The 27746-nt window shown below is 43.4% G+C and overlaps 1 protein-coding gene across 3 annotated transcripts; it reads right to left on the reverse strand.

Moving 5' to 3' along the window:
* Nucleotides 1–2094: 2094 nt before the first annotated feature.
* Nucleotides 2095–24244, reverse strand: eva1ba (eva-1 homolog Ba (C. elegans)). Of its 3 annotated transcripts, none has more exons than XM_041943071.1 (6): nt 24212–24244; nt 23704–23740; nt 10257–10359; nt 5058–5200; nt 3463–3556; nt 2095–3368 (listed from the first exon to the last, which is right to left on the reverse strand). In XM_041943071.1, the coding sequence occupies exons 5-6, from the start codon at nt 3527–3529 to the stop codon at nt 2944–2946; spliced, it is 492 nt and encodes a 163-aa protein (XP_041799005.1). In that variant the 5' UTR covers nt 3530–3556; nt 5058–5200; nt 10257–10359; nt 23704–23740; nt 24212–24244; the 3' UTR covers nt 2095–2943. The 3 variants fall into 3 exon arrangements, with proteins under 3 accessions (XP_041799005.1, XP_041799004.1, XP_041799003.1); XM_041943070.1 differs by lacking the exons at nt 23704–23740; nt 24212–24244 and adding exons at nt 8616–8696; nt 15768–16038; XM_041943069.1 differs by lacking the exons at nt 23704–23740; nt 24212–24244 and adding an exon at nt 15768–16038.
* Between the last annotated feature and the right edge of the window lie 3502 nt (nt 24245–27746).

Consider the following 27746-nt stretch of genomic DNA (forward strand, 5'->3'; position numbering starts at 1 on the left):
CTTAACATGGCCTGAAGTTTAAAGCCATGCTAGCAGCTCCACACTTTGTACTTTGAGCAGTGTTTTGAGCCGAATGCTAATGTGAGCAAGCTAACATCCTCACAGTTTGAACATTAATCCTGATGTGTTGCAATATCTCTCACCATCTCCTCGTGTAGCGTGTGTAACACTTGCTATTAAGCAGGGCAGCAACTACAATTATTTTTATTGCAATTAATCTGACGATGGTGGAAAACGTCAATTAGTCTCCCAGAGACCAAGCTGACGTCCCCAAATGTCTTGTTTTCTACTATTAATACTACTATTGCCAAAAAAAAAATACTCAGACCAATTACTGATTATAAAAATACTTGGTGATTAATGTAATAGTTGACAACTCATCGATGAAGCTCTACTATTAATCACTACAATCAATGTACAGCTATGGGTGATGGGACTATCATTAGTTTTGCAAGTAAATCATTCAATACACTTGTTTAATAGTGTTTGATGATGATTATTTTACATTAGGCTAATTAAGGTTTTCATACCATACATAATGTAAACATATGGTACTCTGGAAAATGGTTTAGTATAACTACAATTAATAATTTAAGTTATATATGTGCACGTAACCAATCACAGATCAAAACAAAGCTAAATTTGGCTGAATTATAAAAGCCATAAGTGGCACTAAATTAAGAGCTGTTTGGGAGCCCAAAAGAGCCGATGTCGTGCCAAAAAAGTGATTATCTGCCAAAAATTGATTCTATTGCCCAGTTCAGACGTCTACAGCTGTTTTTATCTGGATCAAGTAGTCCTAATGAGCAAATATACATAACTTAATGTCTGTTGCACGTCTATGTGAAACTTTCATGTTTCTTGTGATCAAATATTCACAATGCTGGCTAAAAAAGTGTTTGCAATTTGTAGCGTAATCAGGCATGACACTTATAGGCAATACTGTACTATTGTCTCCAATGTTTAACAAAATTGTTCAGGGCTATATTTGTAACTAGATTGCATTTAGCATGATTTATGGATGGGTAGTGTATAAAATAAAGAAATGATCTTATGCAATTACTATGACTCTGCATTATTTTCCTGCTTTGATTGAAACCATCTTTACAATTTTACATATCTTTAAAAGAGATGGCAGTCACTTTTTGGCTAAAGACCACTTTTTGGCATTCCTATCAGTTATTCACTGAAAATCAAAAATGTTAACCTGATGGTAGTGCAGGAGAAAGTAAAATCAGGGAAAACTCTGAAATCTGCAGGATTAAATCTTTAAGAAGAATAAATTCTGTCCAAAATTTCATGCCAATCTCTGTAATAGCTGAAATGTTTCATAATGGGTCAAAGTGGTGGACTGACCAAACGAATATCCCTGTGCCTGCTGCTAGCATGGCTAAAAACATTATCAAGCACATAAAGAGCATACTTAACAGAGCTAAAACATCTTTCACAACAATTAGCAGCTAGCACTTAGCACAGTGAGTGGAAGCAGCGAGGCGGTGCTGCTAGCGTGGCTAAAAACATTAACAAGCATATAAAGAGCATACTTAACAGAGCATAAACATCTTTCACAACAATTAGCAGCTAGCACTTAGCTTGGAGGAGGAAGCGGAGAGGCGCTGCGTTCTAGTTGTCAGGGAAACTCAGGCTTCCGGGTTGAAGTGGTGTGTGTGGTGATGATATGACCAACCGAATGGCGGTAGTGAAAATAGGCATTATATTCCGTAAAACCGTCATTATATAACGTTGGACAAATCGGCAACGTTTTAAGGAGATACTGGAGCGATAGACACAGCAAACAAGTGCGCAGGTGTTGAGTTTAAATGGACCGCCTTTCCATGAAGGGTGCGCTTGATATACGTTACGGCGTGTCCCGAGTGGTCTGAACTAGCTTTCAGACTTTGCTCCATTTTCAAGGTTTTTTTTTTAACTTTAGAAATGACAGGAAATGAATTTCATTCTAAGTCATTGCCTTCTCTTTCTTATCAGAGCATCTTCCTTTTAAACGCTAATGCCTGATTCCACCAGAGCCTTTTGTTTTGCCAGACATTTTTATTAGGAAACTGCATTTCTAATCTTTTAAGCCACATAACAGGAGACATTGTGCAGAAATAACAAATGACAAAGAATGACCTTTCCACTAGTGTTATTAGTAAGTTGAGGCCCTTGCTCTTTATCTTGATTATAAATCCATAGCCCACAGGTACGCAGACAATGAGCTGTGCTGTATATTTATCTGACATCTGAGCATTATGAAGAGAAACAGTCGTAAGTTATTTCAGCGTAATACTTTAATTCTGTCATTTCCTTTAATGGATGTATCCCTGAAAACACAGACATGGATGTAATGCACTCATAAATTAAAGACACCAATTTTAATTGTCATTACATTATACTGTACGTGTAATCTGACCCCGCACCCCCACAAATTGACTGATATGTGCTTGTTTAAACAATCTAATTTTCATTAACAGTACTCATGAGTGTCTTCTCAAGAGCTGCAGAGTTTTCCCCACCAACTCACCAGTCTAGAGGAGAATTGCACTGCAAACAGATAGTCTTCATTGCAACATACAGTACATACAATGTCCTTACACGTGTTTTCATCTTTCACCCTGTACATACATAAACCTAGTGTTTGTGTGCATTTCTGTCATTAAGCGCCATACATTTCAATAGACTGATTACTTCAAGTGTCCATCAGCTCCCACATTCATACTGCATCTTCTCCATATGGATTAACCGGTCTTTAAGACACCTCTTGGTGTAATTTCATATAGTCAGTTGAAAATAACATTGCTGCGTAGGAAGTGCAATATCACGTGGTTCAGCTCTGTCAGAGCCAAGTATTGGCATATCAGTGTGTCCCATCACTGTTGTCCTGTTGCCATGATGTTGCATTGTGTCTAACGCTCTCAAGTCTCACAGTGCTTTCCTTGAAGCCTCTTAGTAGTAATGCACCCTTCCAATAGTCCCTGTTCCCGTGCCCAGGATATCAGGCTGGCCGTTCCTCCAGATCTCACGTATGATACGCTCCCTCTCCTCCAGTCGCTGTGCCCGCTCCAGCTCCTCGGCCGAAGTAAATACGTTCACACTCAGCGTCCCGTCTGACAGGCCGGTGTGATTACCGACAGGGATTTCTGTGCTGGGCAATGGGACGGGTGCCTCCACATCCTCCCCGTCTTCATCCTCATCGTCCTCGCTCTCCTCGTCCTCCTCGCTGATGTCCTTTAAGTGTTTTTTCTCAGGTGTGGAGGGCGCGACGTTGGTCCGCGGCTTGCAGGAGATGCGGATGACGAGGAGGCAGAGCGTCAGCACCAGGCCGAAACACACCCCGAGCACAAAGTAAAGGCCGAAGCTCTCTGGGTTTGCTGAGGAAAGAACAGAAATCAACTGCTGTTACTTGATTGTTTGGAGAGAAATCACGGACACAGGTCGATGTAGGTATTGTGTTGTGTGTCTTACCTTTGATGTGTGCATATGCAGCTATGCTGTTGCTCAGGAGGTCCATTTCTTTCTTCTTCACATCCATGATGATCTTGACTTTGCTTTCTCACACCTGAAAAACAAACATAAGACACACCATATTGCATCCGCTTTTGGTTTACTACAACTAGACACTATGTTTACTCTCTTTTAGGTGCTGAAAGTCTTAGCTTCCCAAGCACAGTTTTTCCAGTATCAAGTCCTGTGTGGCGCCTGGATGTCAAACCCACCGACCACGGTACTTTTTCATTTGCCTTCGGGTGGGTGGGATGAGGCCTCCAAGTGTCAAACAAAAGCTCCTCTGTGTCCTCCTAAAGTACTGGCTTCAGCTGGGATCATCATAACGCATTTGGCACATGGCGCTCTGCCTCTGCTGTTCTCTCTGAACCATGACATCCCTCTATGAAAGAGGTCAAGTGTCAATTTTCCAACAAGCCACCAAGAACTCCTTCCTGCCTGATGGGAATCCCAGATCAATTTGTGAAGCTCAAACTGAGAAGCCAGTGTGTTGTTGACTGATTTGTATTGTTTCGACATTGTGTCCCTGACATTAAAACTGTCTTTCCTCCTTGTTTCCTGTTGGTCTGAGGAGCTCCATTGTCTTTTTAACCGTCACTGTAACAGTCGTGAATGCGACCCTCCCAAGGAAGTCTTTCTCAAAGAAAAACCGGTGGAGCTGCGCACCAGATGAGATGCAAGAATGGTTCAAGTTCATTCTCCTCAGCAGTCTGTTTTTTGTTTCCAGCAATTATCTATATCCAGACCTCTGTGTTACCTTCATGCTGCCTCCTCACTCAGAAGCTTTTGTCTTCAGGTGAAAAAAGCCTGTTTTTCATTGGAAAAAATTGAAAAAATAGTGGATTTGCCTGCATGGAATACTGAAACATGCAGGGTCGTGTCGTTTCTGCATTTCCTCCTTTAACGTTCCCCAGCCCCCCTCCTCTACCTCCACCCTGCTGCCCTTTCCTGCTGACTCTGGCTTTTCTCCACCACTTTGTGAACAATTTCCACCTCCCTGGCTTGATGACATCATGGTGTTGCGCCATGAGACACATTAAAGTGTTGATGGCAACAGAGGAGAGACCAGTTCAAAATAAAAGGAGGAGCCTTTAATCCGTCCAACTAATGTTAGCACCGTTCCCGTGTAACATGTGCTTTGTGTTGTGGCTGGCTGCGGAAAACAAACATTCTGTTCATGTGAAATGATGACGAACTCCAAAGCCGCCCCGCTCTAACCTGTGTGCACTGCTCTAAGTCGAACCACATGTCCCTCTGCCTACATATGGCTCATATGGATGTCCTCAAATTGCACAACCCACATGTTTGTGTTTGCATTTACTTCTAAGTTGTAGCTGCCGATAACCTCAGAGCCTGATTTCGATCATGATGTGAATATCTTGCTGATTTATGCAGCATTTGAGCTTATTTGTTTCCAATAAAACCCAAGCATAAAACCACACATGTGTAAACCATATGTAATGAGGCCCACTAATAAACTTTGAAACACAGCAAACATTCTCCTGCGAAAGCCGAAGTAAACAGAGAGAGGAGCACAGATAAAGTATAAAACTTACCACAAAATGAAACTTTAAGAGCACGTCCTCAGTCCCAGCTCATAGTGAAAAGAGATTTTGGAGAATGGATGCGAAGTGATCACGCTCCTCTCTCTTTCTCTCCCCTGCTGTTGGATCAGGGCCTGTGATCTTTGGTCCTCAGGCTAAACAGACAAGAGCAAACACACACACACACACATACAGACGTCAAGCTACATTAGATCCAAACTCAGTGAGGCGTCTGCAATGCAAACAACGGCAGTCCTATTGCAGGATCCAGCCAGAGACTAGAGGCAGGCGTTTCAGTTTGCACTGGCTTCAACTGTGCTGTCTTGTGCTCACTTGGTATAAAATGCACACAGACTGCAAAAACACAGGTATTTCCAGGCAATATATTGCAGTATAAATAAGCAAAATGACAGAAATTAATATTCATTCTCGCTAAGTAACCCCATACACTTGGTACTACAGCTTCTTGTAGCACTTCAATACCAACAGCCACAAGTGGAACACAAACTTAACAGCTTCTTTGAAAAGCTGAATGTTGTAAAGGGGCAGATATAGACACATACTGCACATATAGCCAACCCTATGTCAGCTTGTATCATGTTCATAAGCAATACAGGGCTATTTGACAGATCATATCAGCTATACTACTATACACAGGAAAGTTCTTGATTTAGAATTACCCCGTTTTTCTGTGTTTCATGTGGCCCAATCAATGAGATAAGCAAAAAGCCTGTATTTTATGCAAATTTACTGACATTATCAAGGCTCTAAGTAACATCCGCTTCCTGAATGACAAGAGCAATGAGCTTCCTGCATTTGCACCCAAAATGCTGTCGAAACCTTTATGTATAATTGCCAACGCAGCCTCCATAATTCTCGACAGGGAAAAAGATAGAAAAAAAGGTGTGCACAAAACCAAAAAGCATTATGGCTGTGTTTGGTGAAATATGGTAGGTCATTTCCCATGGAAATTTTAGGTATATATTACCGACATGTCAGATTTGTATGGGATTAAGATCACATACGACCTCTGCAAAAACAGTTTTGTCCTCTTTTGAAAAATATGCACAAATTATATATAATTATATGCTGACTCTAAAACAAAAGCAAGGAAGAATAAGTGTCTGAAAACATTAAAACACATAATTTAATGCAACAAAATCTGAAGTTCTCCAGCTGCAGCAAACTCAATAGCAACTCAGCACTGTGACAATCTTTCCAAAATCCAACAACAAGAGCTCCAGGATCACTTTCCTTTTCTCAGTAAAAGCCCTGTAACTTGCTGGGGGTTGGTGCTATACATGCCAGGTGAGGATTGAGGGCTGTGAAAAATGCTGCGCTGTGAAGTTTTTTAACTTGTAGGCCTGTTTCGGGGAAAAAAAAAAGCTCCTCTGCCAGCTGCAGCTGGTTTAGCAGAGCCTCTGTGCTTTCCAGGGCAGATTTTGATCTTGCTGACTCTTGGCAGATCCTATGTACACTACAGAGCGCCTGACTGAGACAGCGCCCGGGGGCTAAGTGACAGAGCGGTCACTATGGCAACGTGCTTTCCAGGCCACCCCCTCGGTCGGCACGGGAGCGAGACGATGGGCCTTTTGTTTCTGTTACGCACCGTGGGGATGGACCTATGCGCTGTCTTCCTGTTGAGCTTCCTTCCTTTCTTTTCAATTATGAACAAGTTCATCTCCTCCCTCCCGCTGAGCTAATCCCTCACTGCTAATGGAATCTATTCATCATTATCCGAGCAGAGCTGAAGAACAGGGCTTTCAACGAGATATTTTGTTTTTGTCTCAAGGGTAATAAAGTGAACGGCTCGAATGACAACTGCAGTTCTTCAAGCCAAGGTCAAAGTTAATGATTGGACACCTACAGTAGAGTGAGCGGCCTCTTCTCGCACTGGAATGCAGCAAACCTGAGCTTCATCCGGACTCATGCAACTGTCGCTGGTGGTTAATAACAACTGGAAACCTGTTTAAAGCCCGTCTAAACACTAATTATCCTGCCTTGTTGTTTTGTTGTGTTTTTGTTTTACCCCATGAAGGAAATTATTAACAGACCCTCTCCTCCACAGCGATGCGCTATCCCATGACTCAGCTTTCAGTCATTTTCTCCAAGTGACCCAATTTGCTTTTCGATTGCAGATGTTGCCCTGCCCTACATCCTTGAAAATGAGACCTTAATCATAACAGAGCAGTCACGCATTACGGATTTGATGTATATTTTTTTCCCATCATGTTTTACTCAAACTTGAGTTGCATTATAAACTGCCTGGTAAATATTATGAATGAAAACAACAGTTCTTGTATTGTGGCTCCTGACGTGATCAAATATTGACAATAACCACGTCAGTTCAACTCAAAATAACATTTAGAACCCTTAATGACTGTTATGCTCTTTAGCAAAAATGATGGGAGCATCTGCATCAACTGCTCCACCATCGAAGTGAGAATATCTCGAGAATGAGGACCCCATATGGTGCTATTGTGTAGCGAACCTGCATAAAATTTCTTAATGTAGTTGCAAATAATTGTCATATATCTCAAGTCCATTGCATAAAACCAAAAATATGGGACAGACAAAATCTCATTTTCCAATGATCTAGCCAAACCTGTGCCAGCACGTGTCTTTGTTCCACGTCTGAGCTCCTGTGACGTCAATGTTTGGTCCTATTTTTTGTCCCTGCTAACTTATCGTTTGCTCTTTCCTGGCCTCACATCCTGACACTCAGGCATCCCCTTCCTGAGTCCTCTGCACGCTCCTCACTATTAAATAATCACTTAACCCATCCTGATATGACTTTAACTGTGCAGGAAAAGTGCGTCTGCATGTCTTTATCTCATATTAAATCAAAACAAAACAGAACCCCAGTAACAAACTATGAAGGTTGCAACTCGCTCAGCTAATGCTTCCCAAAACCTGTCCGTCAGCCATGAGCTGTTTATGTAAGGTCACAGCAGAAAATGTGCTCAGACTGAAGCCAGCATAAACACAGTATGGTGTTGTGGCCTGAGGTGAGGTCAGACACTATTTCTGACTGAGCATTGTTTGCTTTGGTTTAGATGGAAGAGCTGAGTGGAAGAAGTAGTGTGATATTTTTGTTGTCATGCACTTGGAGAAAACCACAATGGCCTTTCCTTCCCACAAGGTTTGTCCCTTTCCGCAGGGACAACATCCATGTCAAAGCCATCCGTCAGCATCATGAACTGCTGTCACTGTCCAAAATAAGTACGATAAGACAGAATGACGGTCAGCTGGGTGATTTATCAGCTTTCTCCTACCAGGGACGGCCCTCCAGAGTAAAAGTTTGTCACAGAATAGAAGCACTTTCTCTCCTAGATGCTTAACCAGTAATACTTGTTTCATAACCCATCCAACCACAATACTCCTCTTTGACAATGAAGAAATCATGTCAAAGTCGAAACCCTTCAGTGGAATTTATGCAGGGAGTCGAGCCACATTTGATTTATACGCAGAAGATGAAAAGGTCAGATTACACAAGGGAGCGAGTCGGCGTTATTTACTCATTGTAATGACACACGCCAAACCGCAGAGGGAAAGAAATATTTTTAATACCTCGAATTTCTGTGCAGCCGCAACAATTCCTGGCACATCGGACGGTCTTTCTGCGGTTCGCCTGGGACAAAGCTTCACAGGCTGAAAATGGCCACATTTGAATTTAATCACATTTCATTGTTTTTAATCTTAAATCCACACACACGTGCTCTCTGGTGAGGGAGATCACAGAAGCTGCCAATAGAATTTATAGCATCTTACATAGTGTCTTTTGCTCTTGATTAAGTTCATTAAAAAGTTCCTGCTTTGATTCTGCGGCTGCTACTGAAAAAAACCCAGTCTGGTCTTAATGATGCACAGCATCAAACAAACCAATCTGGGTAATTTATTCACTATTTTCAGCTTGCGGAGCACATTCTGAAACTGCGTGTTCCCCTTAAATAAATACACTGAATCAAAGCTCGGCCCTGGCTCAGTTATTCTCTCACACATGAAGAAATTCTTTCAGTAGCTGATGAAAGTTTAACAGCAGCCTTCAAAGTGCCAAAGAATCTGAAACTGTATCACAAAAGTGACTGCTGGATGTCTCTACAAGCCATTCATCACACACCTGTAATCAAGCCAGAAAACTGACGCCGAGCACTAAAACATAATGGAACGTCCAAAACAGCAGAGGTGCAGGCGATCGCTTTCCACGCAGTAAACAGAAACATGGTCCAAACCAACTTCTTTGTTCACGGTATCTGTGAAAGCACTCAGGAAGGTCCGCAGGGCGAAGGCAATTTCTCGTGGAAGCCGCAGCGAGCTTTCTTCACTTCCAGCAAGGTTGCAAAGGACTTTTCTGGAGAAAGTAAGAGCGCATTTCTTCCCATCTCCTCTTGACATGATGATCTTGGGTTTCAAGCTGTGCGAATTGTTAGTGCTGCTTCCCCCTTGTCAAGGCCTGCCAGAGTATCTGACCGAGAGGAAAACTGTTGCATTTGGAAACAAGACAGGCATGTGGTTGCCATCATGGAGCACCAGGTGAAGCTGACCTCGAGCAGACCCGGGTCAGAGAGTATTTACAGACACTTATATAGCTGGTTTCACTCTGTGTGTGTGCTGGATCAGTGAGATGCGGCGTGTCACTGAGAGTATGATGAAGTAAAAACATTTTGAAACAACCACATATGGGTTTTTGAAAGTAAAGGCCGGAACAAAGTCTGATGGCTCCTTGGACACCGCGGGAAAAGAACCAAGTTGGAGTGACTGCACCGAGTGGACTCATCCACAAGGCATCCACAAGCTAGAGGGAGACTGTAAAGTGCTTGGAGATCTTAACGGGCCACAGAAAATAAATATTGCACTTCAAATTAACGGACAGCAGCACTTTTCCTGGTGAGTCAGGAATAGCGGCCGCACCACGGTAACATTTGTTTGGTTGGGCTCTGTCGTTAAGACTCTTACCATATAACTGTGATGCCTTGGTTTGGCTCTGGCTGGAGAGCTTTGTGTCATACCATTCTCTCTTTCCCTCTCCTGTCCCTCTTGCTGCTTCCTGCCCGATCTAGTAAATGCAAAATACTGAAATTTCTGCCAAGTATTCTCCAGATTTGATGCCAATTTCAGTCAGTTATCCCCGTGCCAAAGGAGTTGAGGACCGTCCATTATTGACCGTGGATACAGAAGTTGGAAACAAATCTCAAACCGAGATCCACTCACTTGTTTGCTCTGGAGCTCTCTACCATATCACGCAATCTTCATCAGCAGATGGGGTTTGGTCACCTGTCGCGGAACTCTGGGACTTCTGTTAATGAAGACAAGCCTAGAAAAAGCAAGCAAGGAGTCCTTGAGTTAAGACTGTTTCATCAACACCCAAAAGAAGCTTTTCAGCATTTTCAGGTTGCCGATAAAACACTATATGTTTGGAGACTATGACACTAAATTGAAAACCTCCACCCACCTAACACAGTGAAACAACACATTTCAAATCATATTTGACCCTGATCTAAACTACAATGTGCTGCCAACTGCACACAGAAACAGCTCTAGTGGATGCAAAGTTAGAACTTGCCCAACTTTTATTAAGTTTTCTCTTCAGCAGGTCTTAACTGGAAATAAATCCAGATCTAAACGTGTGTTATTTGTGCAGCGTTGAAACATTTTTGTTCCATTAGACGATCCGATCACGTCCAAACTCCTTGAACGCAGTTCAGTGTTTGATAGAGCTAAAAGAAGGCTTTGTTTTTTTTCATGTGTTGATGTACTGTATTTGGCTTTGGGCATGTGCTTTATTTGACGTGCACTCAATGAACAACAGCTTTTCTTTCAAGGACAAAAACCTTTCCAGGAGTAGACGCAGAATCAAACCAGTTAGGCAATGTTGGCCAGTTCTTTGACTTTAGACACTTTTCAACAAGGGTAGGGCTGCAAATTCAACGTGACTCAGTGTGCCAACATGACGCCAGCTTGGCTCAGAGTAACTGCAACCCTTGGCCCAATGAATCCCTGTATATCCTTGTGTCATAAAAAGTGAACCACGGGGCACTGCTCGTCCCGCGAAGAGCGCATTTTGTGGGCTATGGCAGGTAATGGGAGGGTAATGGAGATATGGGACTGAGCAGGGGGTTAGGGCAAGTGGTTAATAGCAGCCAGATGTGTTCCTGATGTGAGGCGAAGTCAGAACGCTTTACTATGTAAATCAAGAGGATATATCCAATGTACCATCTTCATACTGACGTTATCGAGGTACCAATCAAGCAAATCAAGCAGTGCTCATGGCAGCAGGAAGCCACGTTGGAACCACAGCTGTGTGTGTGTTTGCTGACTGAGTTCATTTGCGTGTGTGTACAGTACATGCCTGCATGCTGACAGTGGCTGCATGTTTGTGTATGTTCCTGTATGCTATATATGAACATTCCTCTATGACTCTCCAAAGCACGGCGGGCTTTAGATCGACCCCAACTCAGAGCTCCAAAAATAGAGCCATGATCTCACCCTTTTCATCGATCTGGGCCACCATCCAGCAGCACGCCAACACCACATACTGTATCAATTACATGGACCCAACGGATTACTCTGTGACACAAAACACGTGTTTGCCCTTTATACGATTGGGTCTGTAGCAGTATACGCTGTAGTGCTTGGAAACATGGAGATTTAGGAGGTTCAGAAATGTCGTTGTGACAGGAACTGAGTTTGGGTAGTAAAAGTGAAGGCTGGAGCCTGTTTTTAGATATTTTGAAGGTGTTTGAGATGAATGAGCTCTATTAGCCGTGAGTAATAAACTCAAAAACTGAAGTGACACAATATTTTTACTATGGGGATGAGTACATACGCCCCTCAGAGCAGATCCAAGATAAATGTCTGCAAAAGAGTTGCTTGAGGAGGATGATGTCGAGGTAAAATAAATACTTTGTCAATTGGTTTTTGTGGTGAAGAAATTAAACATCATGTAGGGATGTTAGATTGTGGTGTTGGAGGATTGGAGAGATTTTGTTCCAAAACAAGAGCAGAGTCCAAAAAAAACATCTCAGTGCTATTTTGTCATTGGTTCTGATCTTCCTATAAAGGTTATTTTTCTGATAGTCTATTTAATACTGCCTCCAGACTGTGACTAACTAATCTTGGCTCAGCTCTCTTCTGCTAATGTTGTCTTAAACAACAAACATACCAAATACATGGGGTTCTACTCCGCTGCCTCCTGTTTGACCAAATATTCACATGCAGTTTAAACCAATAGAAAGCCACCACTTCTGTGCATCTTCAAGTGCTTTTTTGTGTGTGTTTAGGTTTCTGTGTGCCCCCCTTTTGTGTGTGTGTGTGTGTGTGTGTGTGTGTGTGTGTGTGTGTGTGTGTGTGTGTGTGCATCTGACAGAGGCGTGTAAGCCTGAAGGCAAACCCGCTGGACTTAGCGTGTCAAACATCTGCCCGAGCATGAACGGGGGAGTGTCTTGACCAGAGAGGCTCCTACAAGAAAGCAATAATCCCTGAGCCCTGTGAGACATCAGTGGTTGACGGGAGCTTTGCTAAACACAGTTTCTGAGACACGTCATTCATCAAACTCCATTTACTCTATTGCTCCAAAATAGTGTCGTGGTAGTTGTTGTCATTAATATCTTCATGCAGATCTACTCATAATGTCACTGTTCAAGTCTGAAGGCCGAGTTTATGAACAGGACCAAATCATCACAGTAAACCTTTCACTATGATGACCGTAATACTGTGCATTTAGGAAACAATGTAATTTAGTTAAAAATGAAAGTATTATTCTGCACACAGTGTTGGGGTTTGCTGGAGGGCAACAGTTTTGGACGTAATCGAGGTCGACTCTAAAGGTACTATGTGAGGGATATGGCTGTCAAAGGTTACTCCAAACAAATAGGGGGCAGCATATCAACAGAGTAACCGCTAACTGCTTCTCACTAAACTGTATGCTGTAGCTACGAGCTGCTGTTAAATAGGTCAGTTAGACTGAGTCTAAGGTCAGAGCACCAGGGGATTGTTGGTGTTTTGGCAGTTAAGCTTGTCTTAGCTCGATTTATGAGAGAAACTTGAATTCAAGAGGAGAAAGGTTGCATTTTTGTTTTTGCTAAGGAAAGTTAGGGTTAGTATTTTGCCATTCTTAACATTTTCTGAGTCTTGAACTGTCAGTCTATGAGTGGAGGCCTGAGCTACACTATCAGTAGCTTCGGACTGTTTAACTCCAGCATCATTTAATGCAACACTGTACTGATGTAATTTCACCCCACATCATAAACCTACTCTCTACACTACATGAACTTTTGCAATATTGCATATTTATTTTTACTTTTTACTGTGCTATAGTACAAAACACTACTTTATTATCCATATCTTACTCATGTGCAATTCAAAAATTTTCCAAGGAGAAACTAAGCCATCCTTCTCAAAACAATATTATTTTTACACTCTTTTTCTATATAATGTACATGTATAGCTAATTTTATTTTGTATCCCTTTATATAGTCTACTTGTTTTTTCTACGTCTCCTTTTTATTCTTACTGTCTTTAACAACTTAATTTCCCCGTTGTGGGATCAATAAAGTTTATATATCGCCTCTTGAGGTACAAAGTGGTATTACAATACAGGACGGGCAGGGGCTACGTGGTTAGCATGCTAACCATATCAGATATCGCTGCAACACAATACATGAATATCTGACAGAATGTCAGAGCTGTTACTTCTTCACATTCTGTTAATAATGTGAGTTCATGTAATTTTTTCAACTAAAATCCTGGATATATTTTACACATTGCATTTCTAACTGATACTCTGTTTAGCTAGCCATGAAAAAGTTTGGGAAAAGAGAGTTAACATGACAGCAGAGCTGCATCATGAACTCAGAACTCAGAACTTTTCCTGACCAGCCAACAATGAACTGTTGATGCAGAATTTTCTGCATGTCCAAGTAATACTGGGACATGTTAAACTGCATGTATATACATTAAGAACAAAACCGCTGAACTAGCAAATTATCTTATTGTTATTACTGTGGCCGGCAACGGTGCAAGATAATTAATTTTTGAATATAATAGTGCTCTCCTGAAGCCATACGTTAAATGAGAAAGTGAAAATGAAAGGGGCTGCTCTATAACTGGGAGAACATCTACAGGGACTATTTTGTGATTAAGAATGCATTTTTGTTTCATAACACACAATGCTGCTATGGAATAAAGCTCATTTGTATGCTTGCAAAATCAACCAAATTCATTGTCTGTAGGGTCGCTCCAGGCTTTCTGCAATGTGGCATCATCACATGCTCTGGTTTCTGGCTTTAAGGAGATACTTCTTGTTCGTCATCATTGTGAAAAAACATTAAGAACAATCATGAATACCTCACTTTTACTGCAAGGGGTTGTGTTTATCTCTTGCCGCAGTGTAAAGCTGTCTAGGTGGGGCTCCTTTCTCTTGACTTATGTCGGGTGCGTGTAGGCTGAAACTCTCTGTATCTCCCCTGCAAACAGATTGGTACCCTGGGAGTTTAGACAAGCAGTTCAAATCAGGGTCTGACCTCTGACCTCTGGGTAAATAGAATAAGTTAACAACCATCCTCAGGACAGATAAGACAGGCCGACTGATAAGTGAGGTTTTGGGAAAAGGAAAGCCTACTGGCATGATTAGCTTGGAGAGGTCACACAGAAGTCAACTCTTCCCAGCCGGCCTTGAAGGGGTTACTTAACTAAGCATTCATCCTATGGAAGGTTATCTGATTGACTGGAGGAGGCACAGCTAAAGTGCTGCCAGCCCACTCAGATAGTGTAAATTAAAGGAGACCGCTGAGAGCAGCCCAGCCCTATCCAGCCTCCACCCATCACCTCCTTTCTTCCTGATAAGAGGTGCTGACCACACGTCCAGTGGAGTGAGAGAGCTTTGGGAGCTGAAGCATATGGTTGACTGCTGTTCTGCATGAATCTTTCTATCAGCTCATATAAAAAAAGGAGGGGAACAGCTGGAAAAAAAAGAGCCATATGCACCATGTGCAGTCTTTTCATGCCACATTTTTGAGATTTCTCACCTCGGTCGTCACAGATTATGCGACATCTGCTCTTTCTGGCCTCACAAAAAGTATAAAAAGTGACGGGATGTTTGCTTTGATTGCAGCGAGGTGGCAACTAATTCATCACCGCAAGGCTGGCCAATAATGTGCAGCTGCACAGGAAAGCCATTGCCGGTCACTCCTGCGCTGTCTCAAGTGCTGCATCAGCTCCTCTTTGGCAGCAGTTCATCGAATACAAGCTGAAATCATGACAGTACGCGGGCAGATGTGGATATTTAGCTTAGTCCAGGCCTGATAATGATACAGATATAGTACGACAGTGTAATAACATACAAACAGTCAACATCATGTGCAAAATGTCTTTATCAAGGTGTTTGCCACAGTTCATTCACTTCTCTGTCCTATTTAACCTCAGTTTATCAAAATGTAAACAATCACACAAGGAAGTCGTATTTCATGTGAAGTAAGAACTTACTAGAGCTGCTGTGATGGAAACCAGATATCAAACTTTATAGCGCGTGGAAGTTTTCCCAAACACACTCACCTCTAAACAAGCCTGCTACAACTGACATCTTAGCTCACACGAGATGCAGAAAATTACAACCGTAGACACCCAGCTAGTTCATCCATTGCAAAAGTTCAGTGACAGAAGAGCTGTGGATCAGTGGGGTTTCTATGGTACTCTACATACACTGAAATAAACTGTCAAACTCACCGGTCTGTGATGACAAGAAACGTGCCTCTGAAAGTGCTCAGTCCACATAGAAAGCTGCAGGCGAACTGCAGATTTCAGCCCTCTTTCCCTCCAAATAAAAAAAACCAACACAGCATTACAAGCAGCCCAAACTGTTTCAGTTGATTCCCTGTTGCTGCTGTGGTCAAGTCCTGAAGAGCGCGTGTGTCTGCCTGAGCGTGTGTGCACACAGTCTGGGGAAGAGGTGGTAACTTCCTCTTGAAGTTGGAGACGAAGTGAGTAACAGAGTTTTCTCTCTCCCGGCTCCGATCCACAAGGAGCAGGAAAAGCTGTCATACTATCCCCCTTTTCAGATGGAAAAAAAAGAGGAACAGCCTAAAAAGGGCAAGCTCTGGGAAGAGGGGAGGGAGGAAAGCAGTGGTTGTGTGTGTGTGTGTCTGGTGTGTGTGTGTGTGTGTGTGTGTGTGTGTGTGGTGGGGTGTGATGTGGTAGTGGTGGGGGCCAGCCCTCTGTTGTTAAGGAAACAAGCAGAAAGAAACTCCAGGCAAATTAGCTCAAGTTTTTCCATGCACAGTCCAACGTGACAGGAAAGCAGCAACAACAAAGACGGAGCATTGTGCAGAGCTGGTGTGTAGCTGTGCGTGTTTTCACAAGTTGCTTTGTCAACCTTATTTGTTTTCATGCAGAGAGTTAGATGAGAATAGCGATACCATTCTCACATTAGTATGCTAAAGATGAAGCTAGACAGTCCTTATGCTAAGCTAGGCTAACTGGCTGCTGCCCTAAATTATGCTGGATTTGAGTAGTTTTGATCTTTGATTTCACAAACATTTAGAAACACATTAATTTGGCATCTTTTTTGTGCAGATAAAAAGATAAAGCCTTTAAAGTAAGGAAGCATATTTATCCACCTAGTGATATTATTCATGACTCCAGACATTCAGCTCCCACTCTCAAAGTGTTTTCATGCACTAAAGTATTATGTGCTGACAGAAAGTGTCACAAGAACTTCCCCAGAATGTCTGAAGTTGCAAATGCACTGCAAAGTGTCTCAATGCTGGTCTCGTGCTTACAATACAACAAAGAAACTCCAAAGTTTTATGTCACTTTATATTCTGAATGTCAGTTCAGAATTGCTGTGAGCATTTGCAACTCATTACCGGAGTCACGTTCCTCCCCGGCGCTGCAGCGCGCAGCTATAATGAAAAGGCTATATGGCTCTGGTGAAAGCTGCCTCACACAAAACATGGTAAACATGTAATCACAATAATATGTCAACTCCCATGCTGGAGGAGTTGACATACTAATTGCTAACAGCTGCGAGTGATAGGGAAAAAAACTCATCTGGTAGATTGCATCAATGATCGACCACACAACTGATTCGATGCTGGCAATAATCGTTGTTTTATATGTCACGTGCACTCTGAGCTCGTGCTTGTCATAATTTTGGAAGCGGCTTTACTACCAACGTTTCCTAAACTGCAAGAGACGTGTACCATCTCGGTGGGCTCGGCTGTAAATCCTCGTTACTACCAAGCTCCTTCTTGAACAAATTTTATTAAAGCCATACGCTCGGGAGGGCATAGTGACATTTTTCATTAGCGCTACCCCTACTCTTCATGGGAAAATAGAAAAGAAAAGCAGAGAGCAGTGAAATCAAGATCATTTTATTCGTTCGAAGGGTCAGCGTTAGAGCAGAGCTGTTATTGTGCTACACCCTGCTGGGGCTCGAAAGAACATCTTGGTCTCTATCCCGCACATTTCGCTCATTAACCCGCTCGCTAACCTGAGCAGGCTGCAGAATCACGTGATAGGCTCCCTTCCGTTGAAATTGCATATTGCACTCATTGGGCTTCCAGGCTCATCCCTCCAAATCAAACATCCTCTTACTGCCTCTTTCTTAAATTTCTCCTTCTCCTTATCTCATTGAAAAAAAAATCCCTGGATGCGAACAACACAAAAAGCAAAGCAGAAGGCGCCTCTCCAATATCTCTCACCATCGACTCAATCAATAAAGAGGAGGTGTGGGAGTTGGAGCAGGAGTTTGGGGAAAAGCTGAGTCCCCCTCAGTGCCAGGATTTAAATGTTTCTCTGAGCTGCATCAGTGATCACATTCCTGCCTGGATCTCCTCATGGCTGGCAGATGTCCACCTGTCCCTGGGGCTGATTTATACTCCAGCACTGGGTTGGTCTGAGGAGGGTGGATAAGTTAGGGGTATATGCACAGAGCCAGAGGAAGGGAGAAAAGACCAAAAGCAAGGGAGAGGAGGTGAAAATGAGGCTTAAAGAGAAATGAGAGCAGTCTAATTACAGGGCACCTATGGCTTCTAAGGCAGACTTTTCCTGGATCATGTCAGACAAACCTGAGCATGCCAGTGTGGTGTTCAGTGCAAATACACGGTATATCATGATAATCTGCTGCAGAGGCGGAAACAGGGAGGGATGTGTGACTGATGGCTGAGGAGGGTCTGTCTGCAGGTGGGAAAGGATGAAACAGCAGTGAAGGTGTGTGTGTGGAGACAGGGGGGGGGGGGGGGATATTTAAGCAAGATAGCACTCGTTCTCAAAGCTCGCTGGCAGCGCGAAGCGAGGCGATACGCACCAAACAGGAACAAAGGCTAACTACCGTCTTTAACCTGGATTAATATTTGCAGTGTGTTTCACGAGAGAGTCGCCTCACCCACTCATTTTCCAAAGGTTGCCACACAGAGCCTTTGTTGGTGATCCGCACAGTACGGAGGCTGTGCCGGTGAGCGGTGCATGGAAAACTCTGTGGTGTCAGGCTGAATTTGGTTGGTGAGGGCAGATCACAAAGCAGCACAAAGAGAAGAAACGCGTATTGCACTTTGGAGCGCATCAGCATTCTCAAAGTGCAAACATAACACGATGCACTTAGCAGAAAGCTGTTATTTTTTCCTCACGAAAGCCAATAATCTGATAATTGACATGGAAGCACAGTAATTAAAGCGTTGTCTTCCTTGTACGACTTCAGAGAAAAAAAAAAAAAACCACCACCCATAGATGACTCACTGAACACTGAAATTAATATCCTATGAGGGCGCCCTGAAAGAATTAGCATTGTTCCTTCTCAAATCAAAAACATGCTGCGATATCAAACTGCAAACACATGCTGCTAAGAACTTTAGCCTACGTCAAGTGACAACGCTGATGAAAACATAACATTGAAAAGCAGACAGGCTGAGTGAAGGGGGGAGGAGGGAAAACATTTTCTCTGTCATTTTCTAATGTGGATTATCATCAAGCTTGTCAAGGTATAAACACTTTGGCATTCGCAAGCCGCTCATTAAATCCTTGGCAAACCTGCAGATGGATCTGGTCTAGGTAGTTACCTTCAGGTTCTCTCCACACCCTCTTTCCAGTGCATGAAAACACATGTCTCTGTCTTTGGCCCCTGGTGCCCCCCATAAAAAAAGCGCACTAGAGGCATCTGCCAGCAGTAGCTTCTTTATGGGGCAGATGGGATCCCAGAGCAGGGAGCTCCTGTGCATGGGGCTTGTTTTGTGATCATAAGTCTGATCCTTCTTCCTGCTGTGATTTTCCAATCCCTCCGCATGCATAAATAATAAATCACAATGCACATATGTAGGCACATAGGTGTTTCTATGTGCCTACATATGTACTTGCACACATGTATAGAGACATACAAGCACATACTGTCCATACTGACTGACTGATTCTTTCTATGTTAATACACCTTCATCCTCCCCACCCCCCAAAAAAGTTTTGATAATTACCTCTAGTAGTTGTGCAGTGAGAGTTTTGGTCTATTTATTCAGGAACACTCTGCTGTCACCTCTACATTACGGAGGTGAATCTTGGCTGGGAGGTTCAAAGCTTTGAGAAACCTCTCTCCAGGAACAATGTCCTCATAAAGACCTGGTCACACCAGGGATAGCACAGCAAAACTCATCTGCACATCCTTGCAAAATATTTGAAGGCTGGTGACGTTGGGACTTCTCATAGGGGTAGCTGGTGGTGGGAGTGCCAGTTGTTCAGACGGTCCATTATTCTGAAACCTGAATAGTCTAAAAAAGGTCAGAAAGTACCCAAACAGTGTCAGTGTCAGATGGTTGCTTAGATTGCTAGGGTTAGAAAAAAATGTCAAGGTCACAGGCAATCAGAGGCAGAGCAGGGGTGCTGGGAATCTGAATAATGGGCCATCTGAACAATGGCATACGGCACCATTGGTGAAGTGCTGTAACTGGCCAGCTAAGCGCTTAGCACACATTATCTACCCAAGCATCATTATATTTTGTCCGTATGGTGCCATTTACACCCCCTGACATTTGGTTCTCGGACATTATTTCATTCAATAAAGATTTTTATTGAATTGAATTGAATAAGCTTGCAAACTATGTTCAGTAGTTCATTAGCTCGGTCGCCAACATTGCGATGCAGTTGTACCATGAACTCCTGTCTCGTAACTGTCTGCAAACTGTTGTTCTTTTGCGGAGCAATTTAAACATACCCTGGATGAGGTTGAATAAATGTGGGTGGTGCTTTACAGCTAATAAGCTACAATGGCTCCCTGTCCTATATTATAAATATTATACATCAGTAGTTTCACACTATACTTTAACGTATTATCCAATGTCTAAGCTTTTGGAAGCATGTCAAGAAACAGGGTTTAATACCTCACTTCCGGCACACCCATGCTTAATAGAAAGGATATTGAGGGAGAGGTCTGTTTAGTATTAGGCGGGAAGTACGGGACAGGAAATGGTCCAGGCTTTCACAGAGATGGTCCATCCAGGGTGCAGGAAGTGGTCCGACTACCACGAGGGCTAGGATAAGGCCCTAGTGTTCACTTTGCAACCCCACCTCGCTCTTTGTCCCTGGACACAGAGGGGTTGACAGAGGTTGGAGGAGTGGAGGAGGAATGGAAGGACTGCAGAATTTGAGGAGAGGGCTGAGATTACATAAACATATCAACACTGTGGCAACTCGTGCCTCCTCAGTTATATAGTCTCCCTTCCTCCCTACCTCCTCTTCAACTCTTCCACTTTTTCACCTCAGTTCATGACAGTGAGTTGCCGAAAGTCATGAGGATTCAAGCACTTCAGCTGAACCTTTCACATTCCTCCTGCTCAGCTTATCATGATGGTGATCCCGGTGTCAAGTTAGGTGTTATTGAAAAGAGTGAGGTTTCATTTATTTAAAATGGTGAGCATTCCTTGCAAAATAGGAGACAGTGTGTCTGCAGGCTTGTGCTCTTATGCTCTAGTATTATTTACTTGTGGTTCTGATAATGTAGGAATGTAATCCTTTTCTACCATGCACACATTGGCCGTTTTTTTAGCGATGCTAGCAGCTTAGCTTTAGTGTTAGCCATGTTGGTTGTTTGATTTGTCAGGCCATTTTCATCAAAACTACTGGATGGTTTGCCATGACATTTTATATGGACATTCATGGTCCCCAGGGGACGACTCCTGCACTGACTTTGGTGGCGGCTTTTCCTCTAATGCCATCAGCAGGTTGCATTTGTGGTTAGGAGTGAAATGTCTCAGCAGCTGTTGCGTGGATTACACTGATCCAGTCATTCATGATGTTAGTTAACTTTGGTGATCTTTTCCTCGGTTAAATATTTCTATTTGGCCAATAGTTTGGTGTATGACCAAATATCTTCATGATTAAGAGGTGCATATGCAGCATGCTTCTGCAAAGCAACAACAAAGCAAGTTGAACCAGGCAGAATGCCGTATTTGTACTGTTAAACCCGCAATCGTCTTGAGGAAAGATAAAATAGCTGCTGCCGTGATAACTTTGCACGTTGCACAATCCTGTATGTGAGTATTGCAAAGCATTGTGCAGCGTTTTGGCATCTGATAAGCCTTTAAACACATTAATCTGTTACTCAAACTGGACTTCGTGGATCATATTCCAAGGTCTCTGCAGTGCACACTCGTACCAACACAGCCCCTTGCATTGTTTTAAGGGCTGTTTTCGATCTGAATCCCTGTTAAGTCTTGTTAAAAATAGTGAAGCATAAATGCAACATGAAAACATTACCCAAGTGCATATGTCGATCCAACAGAGAACTGGCACATATCACTTAAACAGTGTTTCTATTGCTGAGGCCATGCACATCTGAACAACATTACAAAGACCGTGCAGGAGGCCACAACTGAAACAGCTCTTTTATAAACCCGTTTTGCATATTTAAGAATAGCTCTTTGTGTGCATGCAAGTATGCACTACATGGAAACTATGTGACTGGCCAACTTCCTTCAACAGCCTTGAAGTGCTGGATTTAGAGGATGCAGCGGTAAAGCCCTGCAGTGAATTCCTCTATCAAGACAAGGTCCAAAACAACAGGTTTATTAACAGTCAGTCAGATTAATTCACTGTCAGTCAGCCGAGAGCACAGAGGGAGTCACATCCAGCAGAGAGGGAAACGGTCAGCTGCAGTCCAAGATAATGAATAATTATTTCCACCTCTGGCCACTTCTGCCAGCAGCACCACTCCTAGCAACACCAAAAATCCCCTTCTGTTTACACATCGGGCATAATGATGGGCTTTCTTTTTCAGGCAACTGTAAAAGATGCTAAGTATATGCCCCAAAATAAACACGAACAATGTTGCACTGTGTTTATGGCTTCCCTCATAAAATTGCCGAAACTTGATTGGCGACGCTCGTTTGCTGAAAAACTGCTTTCCATTTTGAGACGGAGAGCAAAAACACCAGAGCCGTTCAAATTCTATTAGCTGTGCTTTTAAGTCACACATGAAATCCAACAAGGACATTGTCAAAAACAGATGAAAGTCGTGTGGTTGCATGTGCTCTTCCAGGCTGACGTACATCCTCCTTATAAAGGCTTCAGAAATGACTGGAGGAAATTATGTAAAACGCTTGTAGTCAGAAAACTTTCACATTTCGCACGACACACGACACTCTGCAGTAGCTCCACTCTCCGTCACTGGAATGAAAGAGCTGAGCTGCCAAGGCAGGAAAATTGCAGCCGGCATGTTTCGAAGCTCACAGCTGTTTTTTGCAGAACAGCAGAGAATATTATGGGGCATGACCACGGCCACTAACACTTACACAGTGTCAGATTTGAGGCCGACACTAAAAACGGCAAGAGTAGTGATTATGGTTTGATAAAGGCATCAGTCCCAGAGCGAGCTGGAGCCAGTTTGCTTGTCTCTGCTGCACACACACACACACACACACACACACACACACGCACACAGACATATGGAGATAGACAGAGACACTTAGGCAGAGAGGAAAAGAGACAGCAGCTGTTGACTGTCAAAATGACAATGTCGCTGGTTGGCCGCCATATTCGGAATATTCTGCTTCTTTGGCCCCGTAACCCTGCCACCACCCTCGACCTGGCCTCCAACCCTGCATTGCGTCTTTGTTAGCTCTAGCATTGCAGAACAGACACTTTCCAAACATGCTGACGGATGGATTCTCAAGAAAAATAGAAACCCAATGACAAATTTATCAGTGCAGCAACTGGCCGAGGAGGAAAAACAAAACAGAAAAAAGAGTAATGGAGCTCAGGTTTCTCTGCTGGCCTCTTAAATTAATTAACTGCAGCATTGGATCACACAGGGAGTTCATCAACAGCCTGACATGCATGCTATTTCTTCTTTAGAGTTCAACATTAACACTATGTCGACACCGTTGACTGGATTCTCAGGTCAGGAGGGGAAAATGACCCCGACTCTCCCACGTGAAAACATCCGCAGGTTTCAGATACAGCATTACACAAAACATCACATCTTCACTTTCTCCCCGCCCTCGCCCTCCTGTCCCAGCTGAAGTCCGGGCACCAGCACCGCTGAACGCCACACATGCGGCGAGGAGAAGCTCCAAACTGCAGCGCGGGCGCCGCAGGGCTTTTCACAGGTACCAATTTGGTTGACACATGAACAATTCAGACCAATTTACAAGAGTGCAATTGCTGCGTGTTTTGAATACTTAACTGTTTCTGGTCCCCAGTGGACAAAGAGCCTGGACGCGCTTATGAAAAGGAGAGAAAATGAGTCAGAAAAGTTTAGAAGCCTCTCGCGTCTCTTTCGATATGGAAATAATTTGATGATTAGCATGCTTAGAAAATCATTTATGAATGTTAAGCTATTGCACAAGACTGCCTCACACATGTTTCACCGACTAATGAGGTGTTTACACATTTGTTCCCAATCTGCATTATGCTTCAGAGATCAACACTTCTTTGACAGTATTAGGTAGACAGCTTTCTGTTCAGTTCCCAGTAATTTGACCCAATCAATTAGCAGTAAATGAATGCAATGTGTAGCAAGTAACTGCTACACTACAGCGTCACATTGAGCCACAGTGTGATACCATATCATAGAGTATAAAGCTGCTGTTACTGTGTGTTTGCCACAGACAGAATGGGAATAATTCTCATGAAGGTGCATTTGTGTTATATGAAAGCATGATTAGTAAAACATACAAAAGCACAGTACTTACATTGTCCCGCGTGCATTGGTTAGCCGCATCAGATCTTGTGCTTCCATCAGATCCTTCACGCGGGGACCAGCTTACTTTATCTAACGTTATGATCAAAGGCTTTTCGATTTTATGGGGCCCACTGGAGGAGCAGTGCCTCCCAGTTCACATGTTATCTGAGAAAAGAGTTAAGAATTTGTTTGGTTTCACAGTTAAAGAGTCACTCGCTTAAGTGCAATGACCCTCCTGGAGGCTCTGGCCTAAAACAATGTAAGCTTGTCATCAATTCATTCTGGCAAATGTCTTTGTAGCTGTGAGGGTCTCATGATGATGCAGAGCTAATGGCACAAACAGACTCCTAATGACTGATTCTGTTCTTCTGGCAGAAAGAGAGGGACATCGATTTTCTCTTGCATAGCTGTTTGCACAAAGGGGTCAGTCGGTTCATTCTGAAGCCAGCTATCAAGGAGGGGAAAAAGACGGCAGCAAGATTTTAACATGCCTTGCTATGAAAACAGACAATATTTCTACCCTCATTCACCCTGCCAGTCTCGCTCTCTGGCCAATAGTCACCCTCCTGGGACTTAGCTTGCCAATCAGGTGCCAAATAAATCCACACAGGCCCTTCCCCTGTGAGCCTGAGCCTCCACGATATACACAAGTTCCCCAAAGGATGCCCGGCCTCGTAGTCATCCCCTTTATGAAAACAGCCACTCCTATCCTTGCATGCACTCACACGGCGTTAGACTTTTTAGAATTGAGCTTGAACTATCCCACAGACTTGAGCTAAAAATACAAGCCCTCGCTGGTATTCATGAGTGCTGAGAACAAGTTCAAGTGAGACACCAAGCAGAAATGTGGGGGTAGGCCGGCTGTTTGGTTGTAAACCACAGACAAGACTTGGGAGTGCAGCGCTCTCAAAAGACACATAATGACATAGAAAGTGGCATTAATAATATGTCGACGAGCTGTTTCCGTTCATGCCTTTCTGACAGTGAGCGGCTGCTATGAGTATGAAGATACCACATGTATCAGACTGTGCGATGCATGCTAAATGAAGATAAGTAGAAAAGAATGCTAAGACAAATGTGAGTGCGTGTTTGTCTGAATTATTTTTTTCAGATGTGCGAACCCGAGATGTCGCTATTTACATCTCAGTTTATGCACATCCAAGTCCACACCATTTATATGTATGTGTGTGTGTGTGTGTGTGTCCAATGATGCAGGCCAGAGCCATTAGATGCCGTCTCCTCCTCCTCCCTCTCATTAAGGTGGAGCACGGGGGAGTGTGCTGGAGGAGTGTAATCGAGATAATAACACGGTTGCGCAGACAGCTGCTGATGGGGACGCAGAGCCGAGCCAGGTTGGAAATCAACGCTGCTGAAAGTCAGAGTGCAGGTTTGCTCGACGCCGCATTCTGAGGACAGGACCCAACAGGCCAGGAGGCAGGGGCCAGAGCAGATGTGAAAGGTGGATGAAGCGGTGCCTCTGCATCACTTCTTGTGCACGTGTAAAGGAGTACTCCACAAATAAACACTTAATTACTCACTGCCTGCAGGCTTCACGTCGGTTGTGACACGTCTGTAGCTTTCTCCTGAGGATGGCTGCTGAATCCCAACAGTGAGCAAGAATCACAGCAAAAGCACAAACCCTTCACAGTCCTCTTCTCCACTGTTGATTCGTATCTCCACGCTATCACACTTCATAGCTTCAAAGCTTACTGTTCAATTTATCGTCAATATAAAGTTTTTTGGAACATGGAACATGCGGAACTGTTCTGTGACGCTGTTATGCTGCAAGAGGAGAGTTTAAGAACTTTCTATGGAAGATGATTTTACTGCAAGAAATATTTTTTTCAAAATAAAATCATGAGTTGTTCTAATGTGAAAATCACCAGCTTAACAGAATTTAAGAAAACAAGTCAGACAAACATAAGAAATTCAATAAAATCAGCCAAAAAGCTGTTTTATTGGTAGTTAGGCTTGATTTTAAGCTGTGCTCGTTTCACACAAATGAGCACTTTCACGTCTGACCTCATCCTATTTAACCTTGTGTTTGCTGCACTTAATTGAATTTTAAGTCACAAGACTTTAACTTGTGGATGTCAGTTCTGAATGTGATAACTAGACATTTTAAAGATATGCTATCCAGGAGTTGTTGGTTATTTTCAGCACTGTAGCCACCATTTTCAAAGTTTCCTGTTGGATGCATGCTGCTTTCTGTCATGTACCCTCACCTGTGTGGCATCATTGGCTGGAGGCTACACACCCACTGCCTGAAGGTTGCAACCCAGAAACATCCTGACCACAGCAAAATAATGAGAAGTTAACAATATAGAGGCAGAGGGCAGGGTCCTCCAGATTTTCAGCGCAGTATTCCTTTAAGTGTAAACTGGAAGGAGAAGGCATATGTGTACATGCACTCACCAACAGCACAAGCCTGCAAACGCACACAAACACCCACCAACATCATAATAATTACAGCAGTCCACAGCCACATCAGTTGGTACACACCGCTTCCTTTTTTTCCTCTGAATCACTCAGGCATCCGCTTCCTGTTCGCCCCCACCCCAGAAGCTTAAGCCCCATGTAATCGTTCAACACCATTGCACTTCCTCTCCTCTGTCCCATCCTGCCGTCCCCCTCTGCGGGGAACTGTTGACTCATGGTTGACTAAATCAACAGTTTCGGGCTAGAGGCATCCATCTGGACTGCGGTCACCGCTGTGGCTTGCTGGTCATTTACCTCTTCACCGGAACAAACCCCTGCAGATATTGTCAACATGCACTGACACTTGTGATAACAAGCTGAGCTGCTTTTCATTGGAAAACAAGCACTTTGACACCATCGCACAGTCGGTGGAGCAAAGTGGTGTCGAAAAGTGAATGAGCAGCTCGTATTTGTGCCAGAACAAGTTTGTCACAAGGTCTGTTTTCAAGACCCGAGGGTTTCCCGGGAAGCAGATATCCTTCCACGCTCTGTTCTCAGAGAACTCCTTTAGCCTGCAGACAAGTGTGACCTTCATTTCTTCGAACAGACATTAAAAACAGCAGGAAATTTGTTTGGTTGCAAGCCATTGGCTGCACATCAGAGTGGAGGAGCGCTCGAAAATGTTGATCCGTCAGCATCTTGTCCTGATCTCCAGTGCATGCATTCACACCTTTTGAGTCAGCGGCTGCAGTACTTAATGATTTACTCCTCCCTGTGAAGAGCTGCGGCAAGAGCTGACACGCACAGGACAAATCTCATCTTTTCTGTGCACGGTCAAACCATATCAAAGCACCGTCTCACTGTGAAATATCACTTCCTTCAGGCACTGCCGAAAATATATTGCTGTCATTCAAAATGCAGAGCTACTGGGTTCATGAACCAGTTGTTCCTCGCATGTCTGTAGCACGGAGAGGTCAGAGTAAGATGATATATTTTCGGGGATATACAATGCACAGACTCATCCTCGGGGCTCAAATCTGAGCCCCGGTGATTTACGAAATGTACAATTATGAAATCTCTGGGGATTCAAATCTCTGCAGACGCAGCACAGCACGAGCAGCCAAAAA

Source organism: Chelmon rostratus, chromosome 8, assembly GCF_017976325.1.
Source record: "Chelmon rostratus isolate fCheRos1 chromosome 8, fCheRos1.pri, whole genome shotgun sequence".
Lineage (NCBI taxonomy): Eukaryota > Metazoa > Chordata > Actinopteri > Chaetodontiformes > Chaetodontidae > Chelmon > Chelmon rostratus.